General features: G+C 46.6%; 1 protein-coding gene and 1 long non-coding RNA gene across 2 annotated transcripts; one reads left to right on the top strand and one right to left on the bottom strand.

The window, feature by feature from the left end:
* Positions 1-878: 878 nt before the first annotated feature.
* Positions 879-3,946, bottom strand: LOC130145184 (uncharacterized). Its single transcript, XR_008820398.1, has 2 exons — positions 2,796-3,946; positions 879-2,671 (listed from the first exon to the last, which is right to left on the bottom strand). It is a non-coding gene; the product is annotated as an uncharacterized LOC130145184 (long non-coding RNA).
* Positions 3,947-4,126: 180 nt separating this feature from the next.
* On the top strand, positions 4,127-17,746 carry SIK1 (salt inducible kinase 1). Its single transcript, XM_056328992.1, has 13 exons — positions 4,127-4,636; positions 5,664-5,780; positions 8,294-8,357; positions 8,560-8,721; positions 8,989-9,113; positions 9,229-9,352; positions 10,348-10,571; positions 10,816-10,965; positions 11,563-11,685; positions 11,938-12,163; positions 12,857-13,132; positions 13,675-13,906; positions 14,706-17,746. The coding sequence occupies exons 1-13, from the start codon at positions 4,484-4,486 to the stop codon at positions 15,124-15,126; spliced, it is 2,397 nt and encodes a 798-aa protein (XP_056184967.1). The 5' UTR covers positions 4,127-4,483; the 3' UTR covers positions 15,127-17,746.
* The last annotated feature ends 806 nt before the right edge of the window (positions 17,747-18,552 follow it).

Genomic DNA, 18,552 nt, shown 5'->3' with positions numbered 1-18,552 from the left:
TGACTTCAGCAAGGTTTTACACAATTAAATTGTCTAAATGATGGGATGCTGAAAATAGCCTAACAAATCTGGTTTTCAAAATAATCACACTGGTGTCTTCGGGGGGGGGGAAAGAAACTAAACTATACTGCAGGTAGTGCCCCAGAAAAGCTACCACTGCATACCAGGCTGAGTTCAGCCATGGAAGGTGAATAGGGTAGAAAGGAATGCCTTCATTTCTCAGTTTTGTTTTCTTTTTGCCAAGTGAAGAAAGTTGGTATTGTTGTTAAGTTTGTTTTGAAACCGATAGAAAATGCTGAGTGAAATGACTGAAGACTGAATTGCTGGAAATATCTGCAAGATGAGTTCTAGAAGGCAGCAGTCTTCATGCATATTCACAGCTGTAGACCATGCCATTCTTAGGGAGGGAGCATGGGACTGCTGCAATGGAAAAACTTAGCAGCTGTGTCCTCCCAGTTTCTCCCTCTTCCTAGAGAAATCAAAACAACATCCTCGTGGCCATGCTTTGGGAAGTGCCTCTCCACTTCCTTCACTTTTCTACCCTCAAGCTAGCTCTGTAATTATTCCCCTCCTGACCACGGATGTTTCTCTGAGGTGATTCCTCGTTCAGGATATCCAAAACACCAGAGGGCAGCAAAAGTGTTAAAGCAGAAATTGCAAAAGCATCAACCTTCCCAGCAGAAGCACCTCTACGATAATAAAATGTGATTGCTCGTAAGGGGTTTGTAATGCTTGGACAGTATCAATTTATAGTGAAAGTGGCAGAAAAACTATGTAATTATGACACTACCAAAATTGTGCAAGGGCCACTTCTCAGCAGCGCTGCTGGAAGTTGTTGTGACCCATATGTGTGAAAACGGAATAGAAATACCAAAAGGTTGCTGAGAATAATAGATGCCAGAGGTCTTTAATTTAACTCTCAACACCCCATACAATAGTGTTACAACTCTTAAAAATTATGTGGTCCCTCCCCCACTGCAGAAGCTGTATGTACCCCACCCTCTGGACTAGAGATTGGAGGTGTCTGTAAGTACCTTCCACAGGCAGAAACGTTTGCCAGTTCTTCTTGCCTCTTCCATCTAATGCAGGTAATTAAAATCAGGACGGTGGATTCTCCTCAGTGTAGCCCTCTGGTGAGGTCTTACACCAGGGGTCCTCAAACTTTTTAAACAGTGGGCTGGCGTGCGGATGAAGTGGCAGACAGTCATCTGCGGCTGCTTGGTTTCCCTCCCCCTCCAACCCCCAGTGGGGGGGGCAGGGAGGTTCTGTAAATACCGGGGGCCGGACTGAGGAGCCTGGGGGGCCGTATCCAGCCCGCGGGCTGTAGTTTGAGGACCCCTTATCTTACACTCTCGAGGCAGTTCCATAGCACAGGTGTCCACCTTAGGATGGAAAAATTGTGAGATGTTAGGGAGAGCACCAAATGCAGTCGTCTTCTTCCCATTTGGGAAGAAAGGACTTCTAAATTCTGACTCCTTTTAAAAGAAATAAAAATGTTACACTCCTAACTGGGGCTGTCTGTCTTGAGTGTTCTTTCTAAAAAGACCAGTTCTGTTTGCCATCCTAAAACAATCAATTTCAAATGAAAAGAGCAATCATAATTAAAGGGAGGAAAATCCCACCACAGCAGAGGAACCATTATTAAAGTAATTCTTTTCTTTATAACTCCTGGGGCACTGTTCACATGCAGTTGCTACTGTATGTGCTGTTTGTGCGTCACCTCCTCTTCATGAGCTCCACAGAGAATATACTGTTAACTTAATAATAACAATAATAATAAGCTAGCTTTTCATGTGAGTTATTCGAGGCACTATGTAAGCACTAACTGAATGTTACAACGGCTCGGGGTGGCTGCGTGCTATTCCCCTCTTACAGTGAATGGCATAGCAGTCCCATGACCTGGGTCACACCACTGCCTCTGTGTAAGCAGCTCCTGTCCTTCAGCTCCTGACCACCAGCGCTGCAAGACGCTGCCCTCTTCCAGCCCCATTTGAGCCCTGCAGACTGCCAGCCCGCCTGCTCGCACTAAGCAAGCACAGGGACAGCCCATGTTGTGCAATGGTCAAGATAAACAAAGTCTGGGGGTTAATTTCAGGTGTTACTTCTCCACGTTTCTAGGAGAAAGAGCCTGCAGAGTAACTAGACTCCCAAAGGGCTAGCACCCATGCTGCAGGGGGCAACACAAGCAATATAGTTCATTAGATAAGAGAAGCAGAGGAAGTCCTGCTTGCTTCACTACGGTTTCCTGATATATGTTGATGACACACAGCTCATGTATCATGTAATTTGATTTATAGAGAGCACCACATTTTTCTCATCCTGTCTTTAGTGTAAATTTAAAAGGACAAAAAGTGTACTTTCTTCCCGTAGTGGGTCCCTCTTAAGCCCTTTAGAAGTCATCCACAGACCCTAACGAGACCACCAACTGCAGGTGAAATCGATCGTACTGATTTCTTTTAAATCTCCAGTGTGCAGCAGAATTGTATGTCTTCCACCCAAGGCATCACCTTATTTCAAGCAGTCTGGCAAATCCAATTGACATGGTACCTCTGGATGGAAGAGAAAGGTTGCTGCCCAGGGTATGACTGGCTGTGATGGTCAGGCTAGGGGTTCAGGCTAAGACGGACATCTTCCACTCAGGAGCCCAACTGCCAACTGGAGAATTACTTGTCTAAAAAAACCGGTAATAGAGAAGACAAGTTGAATAACAAGTGGCAGGCATCATTCAGGACTTACTTTCTAGGCTACATGTACAAACATTTTGGTCACTTGCTGCGTGAAGGCTGAAGACCTACATGTTTGAACCCTGTGCCTCTGCCGCTTCACATCTGACCTTGAGAGGAACCTCTCGAGAGCTTCCAGAACGCTGAAGTTCAATCCCTAAGCAGCCTCCTTCAGCCTCGGTGTGCAAAAAAGTAACTTCCCAAGCCTCACTTCCAGACCGACCAGAGGTAATAGCTCTCCAGGTGTATTCAGAATGTATGAGTAAGTTGCAAAAGTATGGCAGGACTGCGTACGTGTGTGTGTAAATATATACATATATATGGTCTCTCTATTACTACTTCCTGTCCTGCCTGTGTGCAGCTGGTGGACTCAGAGGGTTGCTGGCCCCACGCTGGGCTGGCCCCAGCCTCGTGTGCCCGAGGGGGTGGGTGGTCAGCAGCCCCCGGCAGCTCCCCTCCATCACGCCCCGGAAGCACCGGCAAGGGAGGCGGCCTGGCCGGGGGCTGGCGGGTCCGCATACCGCCGGGGGCACCGGTGCAACGGGTGGGCGGCCACAGCCCTCCGGCTTGCTCCGAGGGCAGGACAAAATGCCCCCCGCAGCGCTGCCGCCACGCTTCCCTTACTGACGGCGGGACAGCCCCCGTCGGTGGCCCCGCGACACGGAGCGAAGGCTGCCTGGTGGCTGGGAGGGGGTAGCGGGGGCCCGGCACCCCAGCCGGCAGGGCCGGGGTCACCAGGACCGGCCAGGCGGTTGCGGCGGGGTCGGCAGCCCCGCTTGTGCGGGGTTAGCGCGGCGCTCGCAGCCTCCGCCGAGCCGCCGGCAGGGCAGGGGGGCTGCGGGTGGCCCGGGGCGGGCTGCGGGCTGCCGGTGGCCCGGGGCGCTGAGGGGAGGCGCGCGCGGCTCGCCCCCCGCCGCGGAACGGCCGCGGGACGGGTAACGGCTGCCGGCACTCCGCGCGCCAGAGGCTGACGCGAGCACCGGCCACGCCGGCAGGGGGCGACCCCGCCGGGAGAAGGGACGCGGTCACGTGACACCAGAGCGCGCCTTGCCCCCCCTCCTCCGGACGGGGGGTCCGGGGACTCAGCGCCCCCCTCCCTCCCTCTGCCCTGACGTCACCGCCCCTCCGTCTCCTGGGCGACGGCTCCATCAGCGCGCGCGTCAGCGCCGCCCGTTCCTTGGCAACGGCCCGGTGTCTCGCTCTCCTTCAGCCTCGCGCCTGGGCGCGCGTCTGTCTGGCGTCAAAGTGACGTCAATGGGCCCGTCTCGGCTTTCGGCGGTGGGCGGGGGGAAGAGGCGGGAGGGAGGGCGGGGTGTGCGTGTCGGGGGGCCGGCGGAGCGGGGCGGGGAGGGGAGGCGGGGGGTGGGGGGGGCCGGGACATCCCGCGTGCTCCCGCCTGCCCCCCGGCGCGCACACACACACGCACACGCGCACACTCACGCACAGCCTCGCGCGCACACCCCGCCGCGGCGGCAGAGCCCGGCGCCGGCAGCCGCAGCGCCCGCCCGCCAGGTACGGCGGCTCCACGGCCGCTCCGCCCGTCAGGCAGCGGCCGGCGGTGGGCGAGCGGGGCCGGCGCTGCCGCGGGCGCCGGACGGGGCCGGGGAAGAGCCCGGCGAGTTGTGAGGGGCCCGGCGGCGGGCGGGGCTGACGCGGTGCGGTGCCGTCTCGGTGCAGGTGCGAGCAGCGCCCGCGTCCCCGGGGCGGCGCGGATGCTGCCCTCCTAGGCGCGGCGTGCGCTGCCCGCCACCGCCTGAGCCATGGTGATCATGTCAGAGTACGCCGCCCTGCCCGCGGCCGGGCAAGCCCAGCAGCGGCCCCTGCGAGTCGGCTTCTACGACATCGAGAGGACCTTGGGAAAGGGCAACTTCGCGGTGGTCAAACTGGCCAGGCACAGGGTGACCAAAACGCAGGTGGGTGCGGGGGACGGGGCTGCCGGAGCGGGGAGCCGGGAGCCTCCCGCCCGCCGGGCCGGGAGCGGGAGCCGGGAGCCGGGAGCCTCCCGCCCGCCGGGCCGGGAGCGGGGAGCCGGGAGCGGGACCCGGCAGCCTCCCGCCCGCCGGGCCGGGAGCGGGGAGCCGGGAGCGGGACCCGGGAGCCTCCCGCCTGCCGGGCCGGGAGCGGGGAGCGGGGAGCCGGGAGCGGGACCCGGGAGCCTCCCGCCCGCCGGGCCGGCGCCGCGCGCTGGGTGAGGTGAAGCCGGCGCGGGAAGCGCGGGGCGCGGCGGCCCAGCTTTGCAAAAACGTCCGGCGGGCTGGATGCGGCTGTTGGTGGGAGCTGCAAGTTTTCCTGGTGGCTTCAACAGTTTAAGTAGAATTAAAACCGAGCGTGAACGTACAAAAAAATACCACTTCCGAGTGTTACGGTGGCGTCGTTGAATTGTGCCTTCTTAGTATGCTAAAAAGTCCAACAAATTAAGGGTCTTTTGAAGACCGTAGATGGGTTTAATTTTTTCATTCAACGTGTATGTGTCAAGAACAAAGAAGTTGCGGTGTTATTTGCAGAAATAATTTATCAATGGGCATGCAACCGTGTTTATATTTCTGGTGCAAGTCAGTATTATATCAGTCACTACAGCAGAAAATAGTCCGTTACAGGAATCTGTTTTTCACTGGCATGGGATGGATTAAAAGATTTAAATCCTGGCTAGTGCTAATTTTTGCAGTTCTGTTCACTACTTTATGTGTAATCCTTTGACGCAGAAAACAAAAATGAAAATGTTCTGTGTCGTGATTTCTGTGCAGTTCAGAAAAAAGGAATCAGCTTTGTCAAGCCTGTACTTTAAAAGCTACTTTACTTGGATTTTGTGACTTGTGTGTGTGTGTGCCGGCAGGGTGTATGTGTCTTTTTTTTTTTTTTTTTTTCCTCTTCTGAGAGATCTTGACAGTAACCTGTTTTGTAATATCTGGGGTTGTTTTATTTTATTTTTTAAATTTGCAGGTTGCAATAAAAATAATAGACAAAACAAGGTTAGACCCAAGCAACTTGGAGAAGATTTATAGAGAAGTTCAGATAATGAAGCTTTTGAATCATCCCCACATTATCAAGCTATATCAGGTAAGAGGTCAGCTTTGAAGTGCAGCACGCAGATGAAATATGTTTGTGCTTTTCTCTTGCACATGATTTTACATCAAGTATTTGCAAAGAATGCATATTGAAATACTTATTGAAATGCCCTTAAATGAAACTTTTTTTTAAAAAAAGTGATCATTTTCTGAACAGGAGTCTGGTACATTAGACAACTTTTTGACAAAATGCACTGTATAATTTACAGTTAAAACCAGACTAGAGTTTGTTTCAGGTCGGGGAACTGTTTATCTCAACTTCTGTGATTAACTTGCCTTTCCCAGCTCATCTGCTTTTCCAGTTTAGAGGACTGGAACTTCTAACGTGCTTTTGATAAGAGGAAGACTTAAACTCATTGTAGGATAGCAGAGAAGAAAGCACAAAAGTTGAGTTTGCCATAAATGGAAAGGATTTCAAATAGTAAAAAATTTAAGTAGAAATCTAATCTAAGAATTAGAATTCTAACTTAAGTAGGAAAGAAAAAGCTGGTAAATGTTGGTATTTTAGAGTGTATCAAAAAATGACCTGTTTGCTTACTCTGATCCAGTTTGTTTAGTTTTGAAAGTGAATTTTAAATATCTTTCCCCTCGTAGAGTTTCACAACATGAATTTTAGTTTAGATTTGTTCAGTTTCTGTGCCGATGGGTATTTTTAACAGTAGGAACAAATTAATGTGTTGTACAGAAAACAGGGTCACATCTGTTTAGTGAGTAAGGTCTGCTTTGCAAATTCGAAATATTCAATCTAATTAGCATTTGGTGTAAGTTCCTCTTAATCATCTTAAATAGTGCCATGTGGATTTAAGAAAAAGATGAGGTATCGCAGTCTGTCTGGACCTATCTAGAAGGGCAGGTCTGATGAAGCAGCAGGTCTGAAAGTCCGTATGCAGTAGTAAACACTATTATCAGGTGCAATTTTACCGTTGGGTTTGTTAGCTTTTAAAAAAAAAAAAAAGAAAAAAAAGTTTAATTAACGTGTAAGGCTGAAGAGCCAGTAAGGCAGGTGGTTAGGCAAGGCATTATTTTTAAAGACCTTGACACACATGAAGTGCTTGATATTTATAGTATTAACCCATCATAACAAAAATTATTCTGTGTTAACATCTGACGTCATTGTTGCCCATAGGGCAGTATAGGATATATAGAAACATTCTAACAGTTTGGTTGATTTCATTTCAGTGGAATGATGTGGGTGAAAATACTATTTTGAAGCTTTTAGAAAAGCAGGTTAAATTCCATCTGGTTGAACCACTTCACTTGATGGAGTGAATGACGTTGGTAGTGGACCATAATTTCTTTTCAGTGAAGTTTTCTTTGTTGTTGTAACTGATGCTTTACCTGTTTGGTGGAGGCTGAGAAGCAGGGATGGAATTAGATGACATACCAATGTAGGGTGTGTGTTCTTGTATTATTTCATCATTGTTTTAGTTTCAGCAGGGCGTCTTAATTTCATCCAGCTGGCAACTTTCCCAGAACACTTTCCTTCAGTTTTTTAGACTGGGAACCTCTCTTCCTTTGCTCCCTGTTTGTTTATTTTCATTTCGTGTCTGTGTGTACTTGTCATGAGGGGGGGACAAGAGTCTTTGAAAAAAGTTACATGTTAGGAGCCTGGAAATTACAGCCTTTGGAGTAGTATTGATGTTTTTTTGATTGTTAACCTGTTGTGAGCCTTCTGCTTCCAAAACAAAATAATCTGCTCCTTGAGGGTCCAATTCTTGGGGAAAGTTGTATTTTAAAAACTGAAATGCAACATTTGAAAGATGTGCATAGTAACTGAAGAATAATTTGGAAATGCTCAGCATTTCTCATTCATTGTTTCAGTTTTAGTTCTTTTTTTTTTTTTTTTTCCTCCTCCAAATGAAAAAAATATCAAGTGTCAAAGGAAGTCGATACTAGTTTGATAGGTGAACACTGGGTAATATATTGACAGTTGTTGATGTGCATCAAGCACTGCTGCTTACACAAACAGCAACCTATTGTCAGTTGCATGGGAGGCTTGCCATGTCCCCAGCCAAGACCAGATGGGAGTGGGGTATTTGATACTACTTCTTGATTTGTCCAAGTTGCAACTATCTCTCCTGATCTGAGTACCTGCCAGCCTTGAAACAAAGATGACTTTATATAAACTTTTAAGTATCTTTGAATGTTCAAAATATATCAAATGAATTGTTAAATGATACGTACATATTTTAACAAAAAAGGAAATCCGGGAAGGGTAGGAAATGATTGAAATGCTCGTCAGTTATCTTATGGAGATTAGGTGGCATGGTAACGGTGAGAAGAACAACGGCATGGGAACCATTGTATATTGTAGGCACATAAGCATTGATTTTTTATCTCTTTCATTACCACTTTGATGGAAGGAACACTGTCGTGCAAAATCAGCTGCTGCTGCTGCAAATAAATAATTGAACTGATGTGTTTGACAATACGCATAGAAAAATGAATGAATGAAACTACAGAAGTCTGCATTTTTTTAAAGCATGTCCTCTGGTGTCTTCACAGGTTATGGAGACAAAGGATATGCTTTACATTGTTACAGAGTTTGCAAAGAATGGAGAAATGTTTGGTAAGTCCTCACTGACAGAGCTAATTAGATTTAGAAACCATGGCTTTGTTCTTGTAATTCCTGAGAAATACATATATTGTCTGATTAAACATCCAGGGCTGGCATTGTCAGCTGTCAAACAGTGAGTGCAGCACCTGCAGGATTATGAAAAATTTCTTTCAGGTGTGTCTAAATCTCATCCCTCTTTTATTTTGTCTTGCAGATCATCTGACTTCCAATGGGCACTTAAGTGAAAGTGAGGCACGGAAGAAGTTCTGGCAGATTCTTTCAGCCGTGGAATATTGTCACAGCCACCACATCGTGCACAGGGATCTCAAAACAGAGAACCTTCTGCTAGATGCTAACATGAATATCAAGTTAGCAGGTAATAAGAAATGCATGGTTACTCTATAAACAGTATTAGACATGTAGTCAAATGCAGTCTCCCTAGGATGATCCTATAAATGTAGTTATGGTAACTGAAAACAAAACAAGTGTTACTGGTCTTCCTCAGGACAAAAGAGAATAACTTTAATGAATAGTCTGAGAAAAAAACAATATATCTGCTCCCTTTTCTCCATTTTTTGCTACTTCTGAAATATTAGTATGTGGATGAATAATGTCTTACCCTGGACTTTTACCTTCATTTCAGACTTTGGCTTTGGAAACTTCTACAAGTCGGGAGAGCCCCTCTCCACTTGGTGTGGAAGCCCACCCTATGCAGCTCCAGAAGTTTTTGAAGGCAAAGAATATGAAGGACCTCATCTTGATATATGGGTGAGCTTGATATTCCTTAGAAATCGCATTTCACACTTTGTGAGGGTCCATTGGCTGTCAAAATCATTGCTTCTACTGGAGTCACTCACACGTGCTTGCTGTTTTCTATTGACAGAGCCTTGGGGTGGTGCTGTATGTCCTTGTCTGTGGTTCTCTGCCTTTTGATGGACCCAATTTACCAACCCTGAGGCAAAGAGTGCTGGAGGGGCGGTTCCGCATCCCTTACTTCATGTCCGAAGGTACATTTTTCAGATCCTTAATGTTAGAAAAGGGGCTACAAATAAAGCAGTAGCTGTCCCGTTCCTTCCTGGGGCAATGATGGATGGAACTGGTTTTGCAGCTGGTAATCACTGTGTCTTCGTGTATTCAGTAATTTCTGTAGGGCAGCGCTTATAGTTGTGGGGCTGGTTGCACATGTTTGCTTTTCTGGGATCTGCTTTATGGTGCATCTAAAAGGCTGTCGTTCCCTTCCTTAGAGTGTCCCTGTAGATTACAAAAATACTTGACACCCTAGCTGGAGAAATAATCACTCACAAAACAGTGAAAACAGGGTTTTAATGAGACTAGCCTGCAGTGCTGAGATGGGTGTAGTTCTTCTAAGATATTTCAACTATGCAGAAGGGGTATATTTCAGTGCAGCTATGCTGTCAAGGAAAGCAGCAACAGTGGGGCTTAGCATGTTTCTTGAGCACTCCCAACAGTCTGGTGAGAAAAAGGAACTGAAGAGTATTATCACCTCTCTGATTTGGGTTTGAAAACAAGTGAATGTGCCTCTGTCTTAAAGTGAAGAGTATCTTTTCAAGTCTGACCTTTATCAGTTAAAGCCCTGAATGGCTGTGATTCCTTGGTTATAAACAAATAAACAGTATATATGGACCAGGAAGTTGCATGTGATGGGGTTCTGTACTAAATTCTGACCTATTTTAAGTGGATGTAAACATGATTAAACCTGCATCCACTCAAAACTAGCTCTCCTACAAGGTGCAAGGCCACCAGTGCCAGTATCCAGTACAGCTTCATTTCCTGCAGTGACGTGTTGCTTTTGTGAAATTATGTGGACGTTTCTTGTGCTGTTTTGAATATCTGGTAGTCAGATCAGCCATCAGCTGCTCAGAAACCTTCAATTCCTGTTTTCATAGACATCAACGCTGTTGCTGGGAAGGTTTCTTAGCAGTGACCTGGGGCTGGGCTGTTATTTTTACCCCTTGCTCATAAGTTTGTCTTTGTCATCCAGACTGTGAAACACTAATCCGACGGATGTTGGTTGTGGACCCAACCAAGCGAATAACCATTTCCCAAATAAAGCAACACAAGTGGATGCAAGCTGACCCCTCTCTTCAACAGCAGCAGTCTTTGTCCTTCTCCATGCAAAACTACAACTCCAACCTGGGTGACTATAATGAGCAGGTCCTTGGGATCATGCAGACACTTGGCATCGACAGGCAGAGAACTGTTGAGGTGAGAAGTTCTTGCCCCGTAGACACATCTTCTGTGACTGCCAGAATGCCAATGGTGCAGTCATATATATATATACGTCGTTCAGTGACTAGCCTTGATCCAGTGTGACAGTACAGTAAAATCTTCACTGCCCTTCCAGATTTTTACTTATTTTTTGAGTATGCTTCTATGAGGCCTCAGCGATGAATTTTGGCTGCTTACATCCTTAGTTACTTGTAACTCAAGTCTTTTCAATGTCTTCTAGTCTCTGCAAAACAGCAGCTACAACCATTTTGCCGCAATTTATTACCTGCTCTTGGAGCGCCTCAAGGAGTATCGAAGCAGCCAGCTATCAAGTCGTCCAGCAACTGGCCGTCAGCAAAGGCCAAGGAGCTCCGAGATCAGCAATGTTGAGGTAAGGAAGAGGATCACTTACTGGAAAGCTCCGTTGGCTGTCTTTTTTTCTGCCCCTTGCTACAGCAGAATAGAAGATGGTAGCTCTCAGGCTCCTGAAAACCACTTCTGATATTGGTGCCCTCTGATAGGACACAGCCTACTATTCCTCAACAGGAGACTCATGACCAGTTTCCTGAGAAGTGACTGTGGGTCAAATAGTCTGCCTCCAGTGCAGGTCAATGAGTCAGAAGATTAGGCTTCTCATGGAAATTTGCCCTCTTAGGCATGGATGGGTTACACTTCTTCATTACATACTACGTAGGTTTCTCAGAAGTACTACATGAGTTTGTGTGGTTTTCTGTCATTCTTTTTCTTTTCCTCGCCCCCACCCCCTTTAAAATGTGCTCTCAAATTGTATTTCCAGTTAAATTGCCCAGTTTAAGAGGAGTTCTGTGTTTGTGTTGGCATTGAAAGGCTTTGTTCATTTTCATAGAAAGTACATGGAGAAAGCTTGTGTGGAAGGTGGCTCTGAAATTCCTTGAGCCTCCAGTATCTGAAAAGTCATGTTGAATTGTGGTGTATGTGATGGCTTCTGTGCATTGCGCTCTCCCTCCAGATGCCTCAGGACAGTCTCACTAGTGAAACCCTGCGATCATCTCTGCTTTACCAGCAACCTCAGAGCCTGATTCAGCCATCCTTGCAGGCAGAAATGGACTGTGACATGAGCAATCCATTACAGGTTGGTATTCTCAGCTAAACTGTGTGTTAATTTTTTTTTTTTTTTTGTGTTGGTCTGCCAGTCCAAACCAATAGGAGTTGTGACTCTTATTCTCTCCCTCCAATCTTCTGTTTGGTATTTGGGCATGTTGTTGTAGTAGCCTCTTAAATAATTGGCCTAGTGAAGACATGCGACAGGTCTATGAAGAGTATTAAAAGGTAGTGCAGAAATAAGTGAAAGACCCTTCCATCTGTAATCTGACATGTTTTGCAGCCTCTGTTTTTTCCTGTGGATCCCAACTTCAACGGGCTCTTCCGGAACCGCTCCATCTCCCCCAATAGCCTGCTGGAAACCACCATTAGTGAAGAAGTAAGGCAAGAGAAGGAGTTGGAAGATGAAATTAAGGCATATGACCACCCTATCCGCATCCCTAGCAACACCAGCAGGAGGCACACACTGGCCGAAGTGACCACTCATTTCTATCAGCGTGCCCCTCCATGTAAGTAAGTCTGGGAGAGGTGAAGTGTTTCCATAGGTAAAGGAAAAGGACAGAGGAGGACTGCCATAGTGGACAAATGCCTGGGGAGCATGGCCTGATTTGACCTTGACTGGGATAGGAGAGCCCAGAAAAGAGGTCTGTACTCTGCTCTCCCCAGTTCTGTCTTCCTGTAAATAGGCATGGCCCCAAAGGCAGAGAAGTTGCACTGTTGTATTTGATCTAGATCACTATAGAGGAGAGCATTCTCATAAGCAGGACATAACCCTTTTCTGCTTATTTCTGCCGTTGTAGGGGTGGGGGCATCTGAATTTAAAAAAAAGTTATCACTGACTATATTTGGTACACATCCAGACCCTGTGAACTAAACGAGCAAACAAAACTGTTCACAAAGCAATAATCCTGTGTCAGAGCTGTTGTGCTAAAGCAATACTGTAGGCCTGATCCAGCATAGCCTGGTGATGCTGGAGTTGCTGGCAGAGCCTTGCCAGCTGGATGGGAGCCCAAACCTAGGTTATTCGTTGATGACCCCCTGCTGGAGTCAAGCCCTGCGACAACACAAGTTGTTAGACACCTTTCTAGCTTGCAGCTGCTTATTAGTACCAGTGTAGGTGGGCAGAAGGCTCTGATGTCATGTTTGTTCTTTCCCATACTCATCTTGGGAATGCTCTTTCTCTCCTTCCTTCCCCTCTGTAGGTATAGTCATTTCCTCTTCTGCAAGCCCCACAGAGGGAACTAGTTCAGACAGCTGCCTTACTTCATCTTCAAATGACAGCTCGGTGGCCCTGAGCGGCTGTTTGGCAGGTCAAGTAATGACGGGGAGCCCAGCCACAGCTAGGATGACGTCACCCTTCCTAGCTTCCCAGTCTGATGCTCCGGTGTTACAAGCCCAGGGCTGCATGGGAGGTGCTTCTCTCCTGCCTGTCAGTTTCCAAGAAGGAAGACGAGCATCTGATACCTCATTAACTCAAGGTAATGTCTTCCTTGCTTTATTGCTGGGGAATTGCACCCTTCCAACTGCCACTAGAAAAGTGTAGCATGCAGAGGTCTGTGTTAGTGTTATGCTGAGGCCAGCCACCTGGATAGTCTGCCTCTTGTATTCACAGTCCCTGAGGGAGGGTTGGATGCCCTGAGGAAGGTGCTTAGGTGAGACGTTCTCGGATGGTGATTCAGCCTGCCCATGAAGATACTTCTGCTGCCAGGAGTGGGATGGCAGGCTCCGTCTTTCTTCTCAAATACGGAGTGCACAGCATCATGATTTCTATCAGATTTCTGCTTTGCTGTGCATGTGTCCGTCTATGCAAGGATGCAGGTGTCCCAAACCCTGTTCCATTACATAAATTTTGCTGTGTCCATCAGGCAGAGGGGTGAACTGAACTGAAGAGTCACACTCTCTTCTAGCACAGTTCTCACGCAAATGAAGGCAGCTGCCCAGAAAGGCTGATCTGTAAAGTAGGCTCCTAGGCAAATGCTAAGGAGGATTAAAGTGCATTTCTTTTGCTCATGTCTCACAGGCTTGAAGGCTTTTAGGCAGCAGCTGCGGAAGAACGCTCGAGCCAAGGGTTTTCTCGGCTTGAATAAAATCAAAGGCTTTGCTCGGCAGGTGTGTCAGTCCTCCTCATCTCGGGCAGCAAGGAGTGCCATGAGCCCTTTCCAACACACACAGCCGAGCACCTGCATGTACAGCAGCAGTGGGAGCAGCAGAGAGGGAAGAAGCCTCCTGGAGGAGGTGCTACAGCAGCAGAGGTGAGAAGCTGGCCAGGAGTTTTGCTGGTTTTGTTGGGTTTACTTTGGTTAGGGGCAAGCAAGGAGGAGTAAACGTAGCAAAAGAAGTTGAGGAGTTTGGTCTCTGGGGATTCCTATCCTCCATCTTTGCTGTGTGGCAGCAGATAAACTGCTTGGTTTCCTTTTGTGGCTTCCTGCACTGGCATACATAACACAGGACGTGCAGTTCCACTTAAAAATCTCGACATCCAAATATTTGAAGGTTGCTGAATTGAGAAGCAGTTTGGTACTGTGGGGGAAAACATTACTTCTCCCCATTGCAAGCTGTGTTTTTCTTTGTTAGTTTTGGGAATGCTTGCTTTCCTCCTCTGCCTCCTCCTGTAATTTTCCCATGGCAAGGAAGTGAGACCTTGTAATTTGGAAAAGTTACAGCCCACAAAGGAGGCACAGTTCCAGTGGCCTCAAATGTCATGTGTGGTGGCACCTCTTCATTCCCATAGAAGCAAGATGGAAAATCGAGTTTCCGGTTTATCTGCACACGTTGTCTCTAGAACATCTATTATTAGCAGGCCAAATGGTGACTAGATAACTTTCTGGTGATAGTCGCCCTCTCCAACGTGAGAGAAGCCAAGTGAAAACATGTTGACCTGGCATGGTCAGCCTGCTTTAATTGTACTGGCTGGATAAGGAGAGGTTTGATAGAGAGGAGGAAACAAAGGGGAAAGTTATGGTCAGTGTTAGGGGCAAGAAAGGAGGAAGAAAAACATTAAACCATCCTAGCAGTGCAAATTAACCTCTTCCACCCTTGGCTTTTGTTCAGAATGCTCCAGCTCCAGCATCACCAGCTACTCCAGACAGCTTGTCCCCAGACTGCTCAAACTTCTGCAACAAATGGCGTCCCCTCCTCTGATAGCGTAGGTACCTGCAAAGCATCCAATTCTCTTCTGTTGTCAGAGCTACAAAGAGAGAACTCATTTGAGCTAGCCTTTGCTGGCAACAGCCAACTGCTCCAACCTCATTTCTTTGGTGTCAGCGTGTCACCGGTGTCCTCAGCAGCTCACCTTTTAGACACACACCTGTACATCAGCAGCAATGTTTCTCCAGTTGGCACCACCTTCTCTCAGCAGCAGAGTTTCTCTGTGCAGTCTCCAAGCTATGACGCTGTCACTCTGCAGCACGGGGATTGTGAGATGGAGGACCTGACTTCCAACCAGCTAGGGAAGTTCGTCCTGGTCAAATGAGAGCCCTGGCTGCTACAGCTCACGCTGCTCTTGTTGCAAAGAACTTTCACCACTGTTCCGTGGTGTGTGCGGGTCCATGGCTGGCTGGTGTCGTGTGGACGAGGGACTCTCAGAAGCAATAAATTTCAAAGTATGTGAAGAGGCTGTCTGGCTCAGAAAGCTAGCAACTTTATAGAACTGAAACAAGCAATATGTATGTCTTTTTGCTTCTACTATTCTTGCACTGAACAAATATGAATAGAAACTGAATTTTTTAAAGGAAAAATAATGATGGGGAGGATGGGTGGGGCATTTGTGGGGACAGGGAGGGATGTGGTTGGGGAAGAACTCTTCGGTACTGTACTCAAGTCAGACCAATACAGCTCTGCTGTTATGCAAGATTAGCAGCTGTCCGTAGTGGTGACACAGCAGGGAGAGGCTTTTCAAAGAAGGGACCAGAGCCTCCCTTTTTCACAATATTCATTTATGGGTTTGTGAAGATGATTACCTCTTTTAAAGAAAATAAACAGAAAACCAGTGGCATGCAGCATTATGCATTCATAGAGGACAAAAATGGAAGCATTGCCATTTGTTGGGGGTTTTTTTCCTCCTCTTAACACTCATGTTATTTAAAGGAACCAACATCCCCATTCCACACCTCTCGGATACGTATACTCCAAATGAAAACTGTGAACTTCTTGCTTGATACATCAGCTGGAAAAGCTTAAAAAGCCCTTCTAATTAGTATAGAAGCAAGTCATGTATTGAAAATCTGTCCCTTGATAATCAGGATCCAAACTGCATAATGCCTGGTCTTTCACAGGGATGTTTGTTTGGGGGTGGTATGTGTGCATATACATGTGCACACGTGCACACTTGCATATATTTTGTCGGTCTGAATAATCTGTAGGAATCTTTTTATAAACACTTAAGTTTTTTCTTATTCTTGCAGAGGCACTGAGGAGGGAAGCATTAGTACTGGTGGGGTGATGGGAAGGGTTTTCTTTTTAAAAAGCCCTCCTGGAGGTTGCCTACAAAGTTGCCTGAGGGGTATTTCTTAGTGCTGCACGTTGTTATTTCCGCTGCTAATCATGTTTTTATGCATTTCATTATCAGGGTCCAAACAGAACTGACTCTTGGGGAAATGTGCAATATCGAGGTTATAATTATATACTGACAAAGACAAAAGGAATAGGCTAGAACAGAATTCTACTCTAACGGAGTACAGCTATTTCTGAACAAAATTGTATTAAAAGTGAGTAAAACAGCACAATCTTTGGGTGTTTTTGGTTAGTTTGTTTTTGGCATATTAGCAAAACGAGGTTTTGGATTAGATAGATGTTTTTTCGTATGGTTTTTAACGCTGTATATGTATATAAATAGGAAGCAGAAAACTATATAACACTAGTTATTTTTTATATTTTGTAATATGCTTATATTGTGTTTCTGGTAAAAAACCCACTCCCCTTTCAAAGCTTCTGCCGGTATCGACAGAAGTTAAGCTTAGATACAAAGGGGAGAACAGACTGTGCTCCTACAGAAATGAGTCAGGTAGGGCGTGCAAACTTTGGAAGCAGGTGAGCAAACAGGGAGCCAGCTTGGCTGGAAGCTGCCATCTGAATGTCAAAAAATAGCTGCATTCTGTCTAAATGCTTAAAGGACCCATCTCCCTAGTGTGACACAGGGTGCCTTCAAGTTACCTTGGCTTCATGCAACCTGCAGTATTACGCATTTGCAAATAATATAGATACCTGTTTTTTTGTTTGTTTTGCTTTTTTTTAAAAAAAGAAAAAAGCCAAAGATCGACCAGGTTAATTGGTGGGAGTAGGAAGGGTTGAAGATGTCACGCGGCTCTGTCTGTGGCTCTCCATAAATGACCTCTTTATCTGTGTGTTGTATCTGTGTGTCTATATTGGTGCATCTCCAGCTTGCCACTGCTGCTGCCTGGTCTGGAAGCTTCAAAGTGAGAGAAAATTGCATGAGTTGAATTTCTGGTAATGAGTGGTGCCTTGCAGCAGAGAAAACACCAAAGTCTCATGCTCATTTGTAGTGGTTTAAAAAAAAAAAAAAAACCAACAAAAAAAAAAACCAGCCCCAAAACCATGGAGATGGCTAGAGAGGAGGGCAAGAAGAAGCCAGCTCATCACAAAACAGCAACTTTGCCTTCGGTTTTGTAAGGAGTAGCACACATACTTAAAAGGCAGAATTTCCTCTTCAATATTTGTTATGTTTAATGCCATGGATCAAAAGGTGACAGATTTCTTTTGTTTCCTGTCCTGAGCAATGACAAGCACTTTACTTTCATAGTTCAGTTTGGTTTGTTTTTTGGTTTTTTTTTTTTCTTTCTTTTCCAATTGCTGTAGAACCTCTTTGGAATTATTACTGGAGCAGAAAGAGGTCATTTTAAAAGTTTGGGGTTTTTTGTAGATATCTTGACAGTGCTGTTCTGCAGACTGCAATGCAATAGGGTATTTAAAGACACTACGTGATTGGTTTAATTGAGATGTATAGTTTATTTTTTATCATGACTGAGCAATCATTTTATTTCTTATGTTAAAATGAGAGGTGTACACCAAAATGATTAGTTGATGTGGTTTATTTAATATTTAAATAAAAAATGTTTTACAATTGTTGTCCTGCATATGATTCTGTGGAGTGTTTTCACCCGTTGTATGCATATGACTTGCACAGTTAAGACTCATTTTAAAGGCTAAATCCATAGGACATTACAACACTTTCTGTTACATACTAAATGAAGAGGAATGGTGGGCTCACAAATCTGATAATGGGATATTGAGCCTTTTGCTGGTAGGCAATCTGTCTGAATCTAACCCAAGTCTGTAGTAATCGGGTTATAAAATCTGACAGTATGAGAGGTCTACAGAGTGAAAATGGTCAAGCATCATTTAGTCGTCACCGGATGAGCACTCCATCCGTGTCACCTTCATCTGAAACAGGCCCCAGCTGAGATTAAGGCAGCAATGAGCAAAGGGGAAGAGGGAGGGAGGGAAAGATTCCAGGGGTGATGGCTTTTCTTCTTTGAAATATAATGTGAGAATTTAAAAAATGCTGGAAAGCTACAAGCTTAGCTAGCCTGGGAATGTGTGTGCAGCGCCAGCTGCCCTGCGCTGGGGAGGTGCCTGGGCTCGCTGGAAACAAGCTGAGGTTCTCGCTGTGACTGCCCGCTGCGGCGCTGCCATGCGCCTCCGCCCCAGCGACAGCACCCAGCAGGGTGGGTGGCCGCCCGTGAGCTGCGACAAGTGGCGCTGGAGGGGGAAAGACCAGACTGAGCGTGCCGCTCTAGATTGTGGAACCGCATCCTCAGTCTCTTCTGCAGTTCTGCTTCGCTCTGTTTCCTTTGCACTCCACGCACAGTCCTGCGCTGTGTGGGCCCGGCACGCACACAGGATGTGAGTGATAGAAGGCTTTGGATTCTGCACATGCAGT

Source organism: Falco biarmicus, chromosome 2 (genome assembly GCF_023638135.1).
Source record: "Falco biarmicus isolate bFalBia1 chromosome 2, bFalBia1.pri, whole genome shotgun sequence".
Taxonomy (NCBI): Eukaryota; Metazoa; Chordata; class Aves; order Falconiformes; family Falconidae; genus Falco; species Falco biarmicus.
This window is presented reverse-complemented; position numbering and strand designations above follow the sequence as displayed.

Excerpts from the sequence above, each read along its gene's own strand:
- SIK1 (XM_056328992.1), top strand. The coding sequence starts at position 4,484 with ATGGTGATCATGTCAGAGTACGCCGCCCTGCCCGCGGCCGGGCAAGCC. Across the intron at positions 9,353-10,347 it reads CCCTTACTTCATGTCCGAAG|ACTGTGAAACACTAATCCGA; the intron begins GTACATTTTTCA and ends TTTGTCATCCAG. Across the intron at positions 12,164-12,856 it reads CTATCAGCGTGCCCCTCCAT|GTATAGTCATTTCCTCTTCT; the intron begins GTAAGTAAGTCT and ends TCCCCTCTGTAG.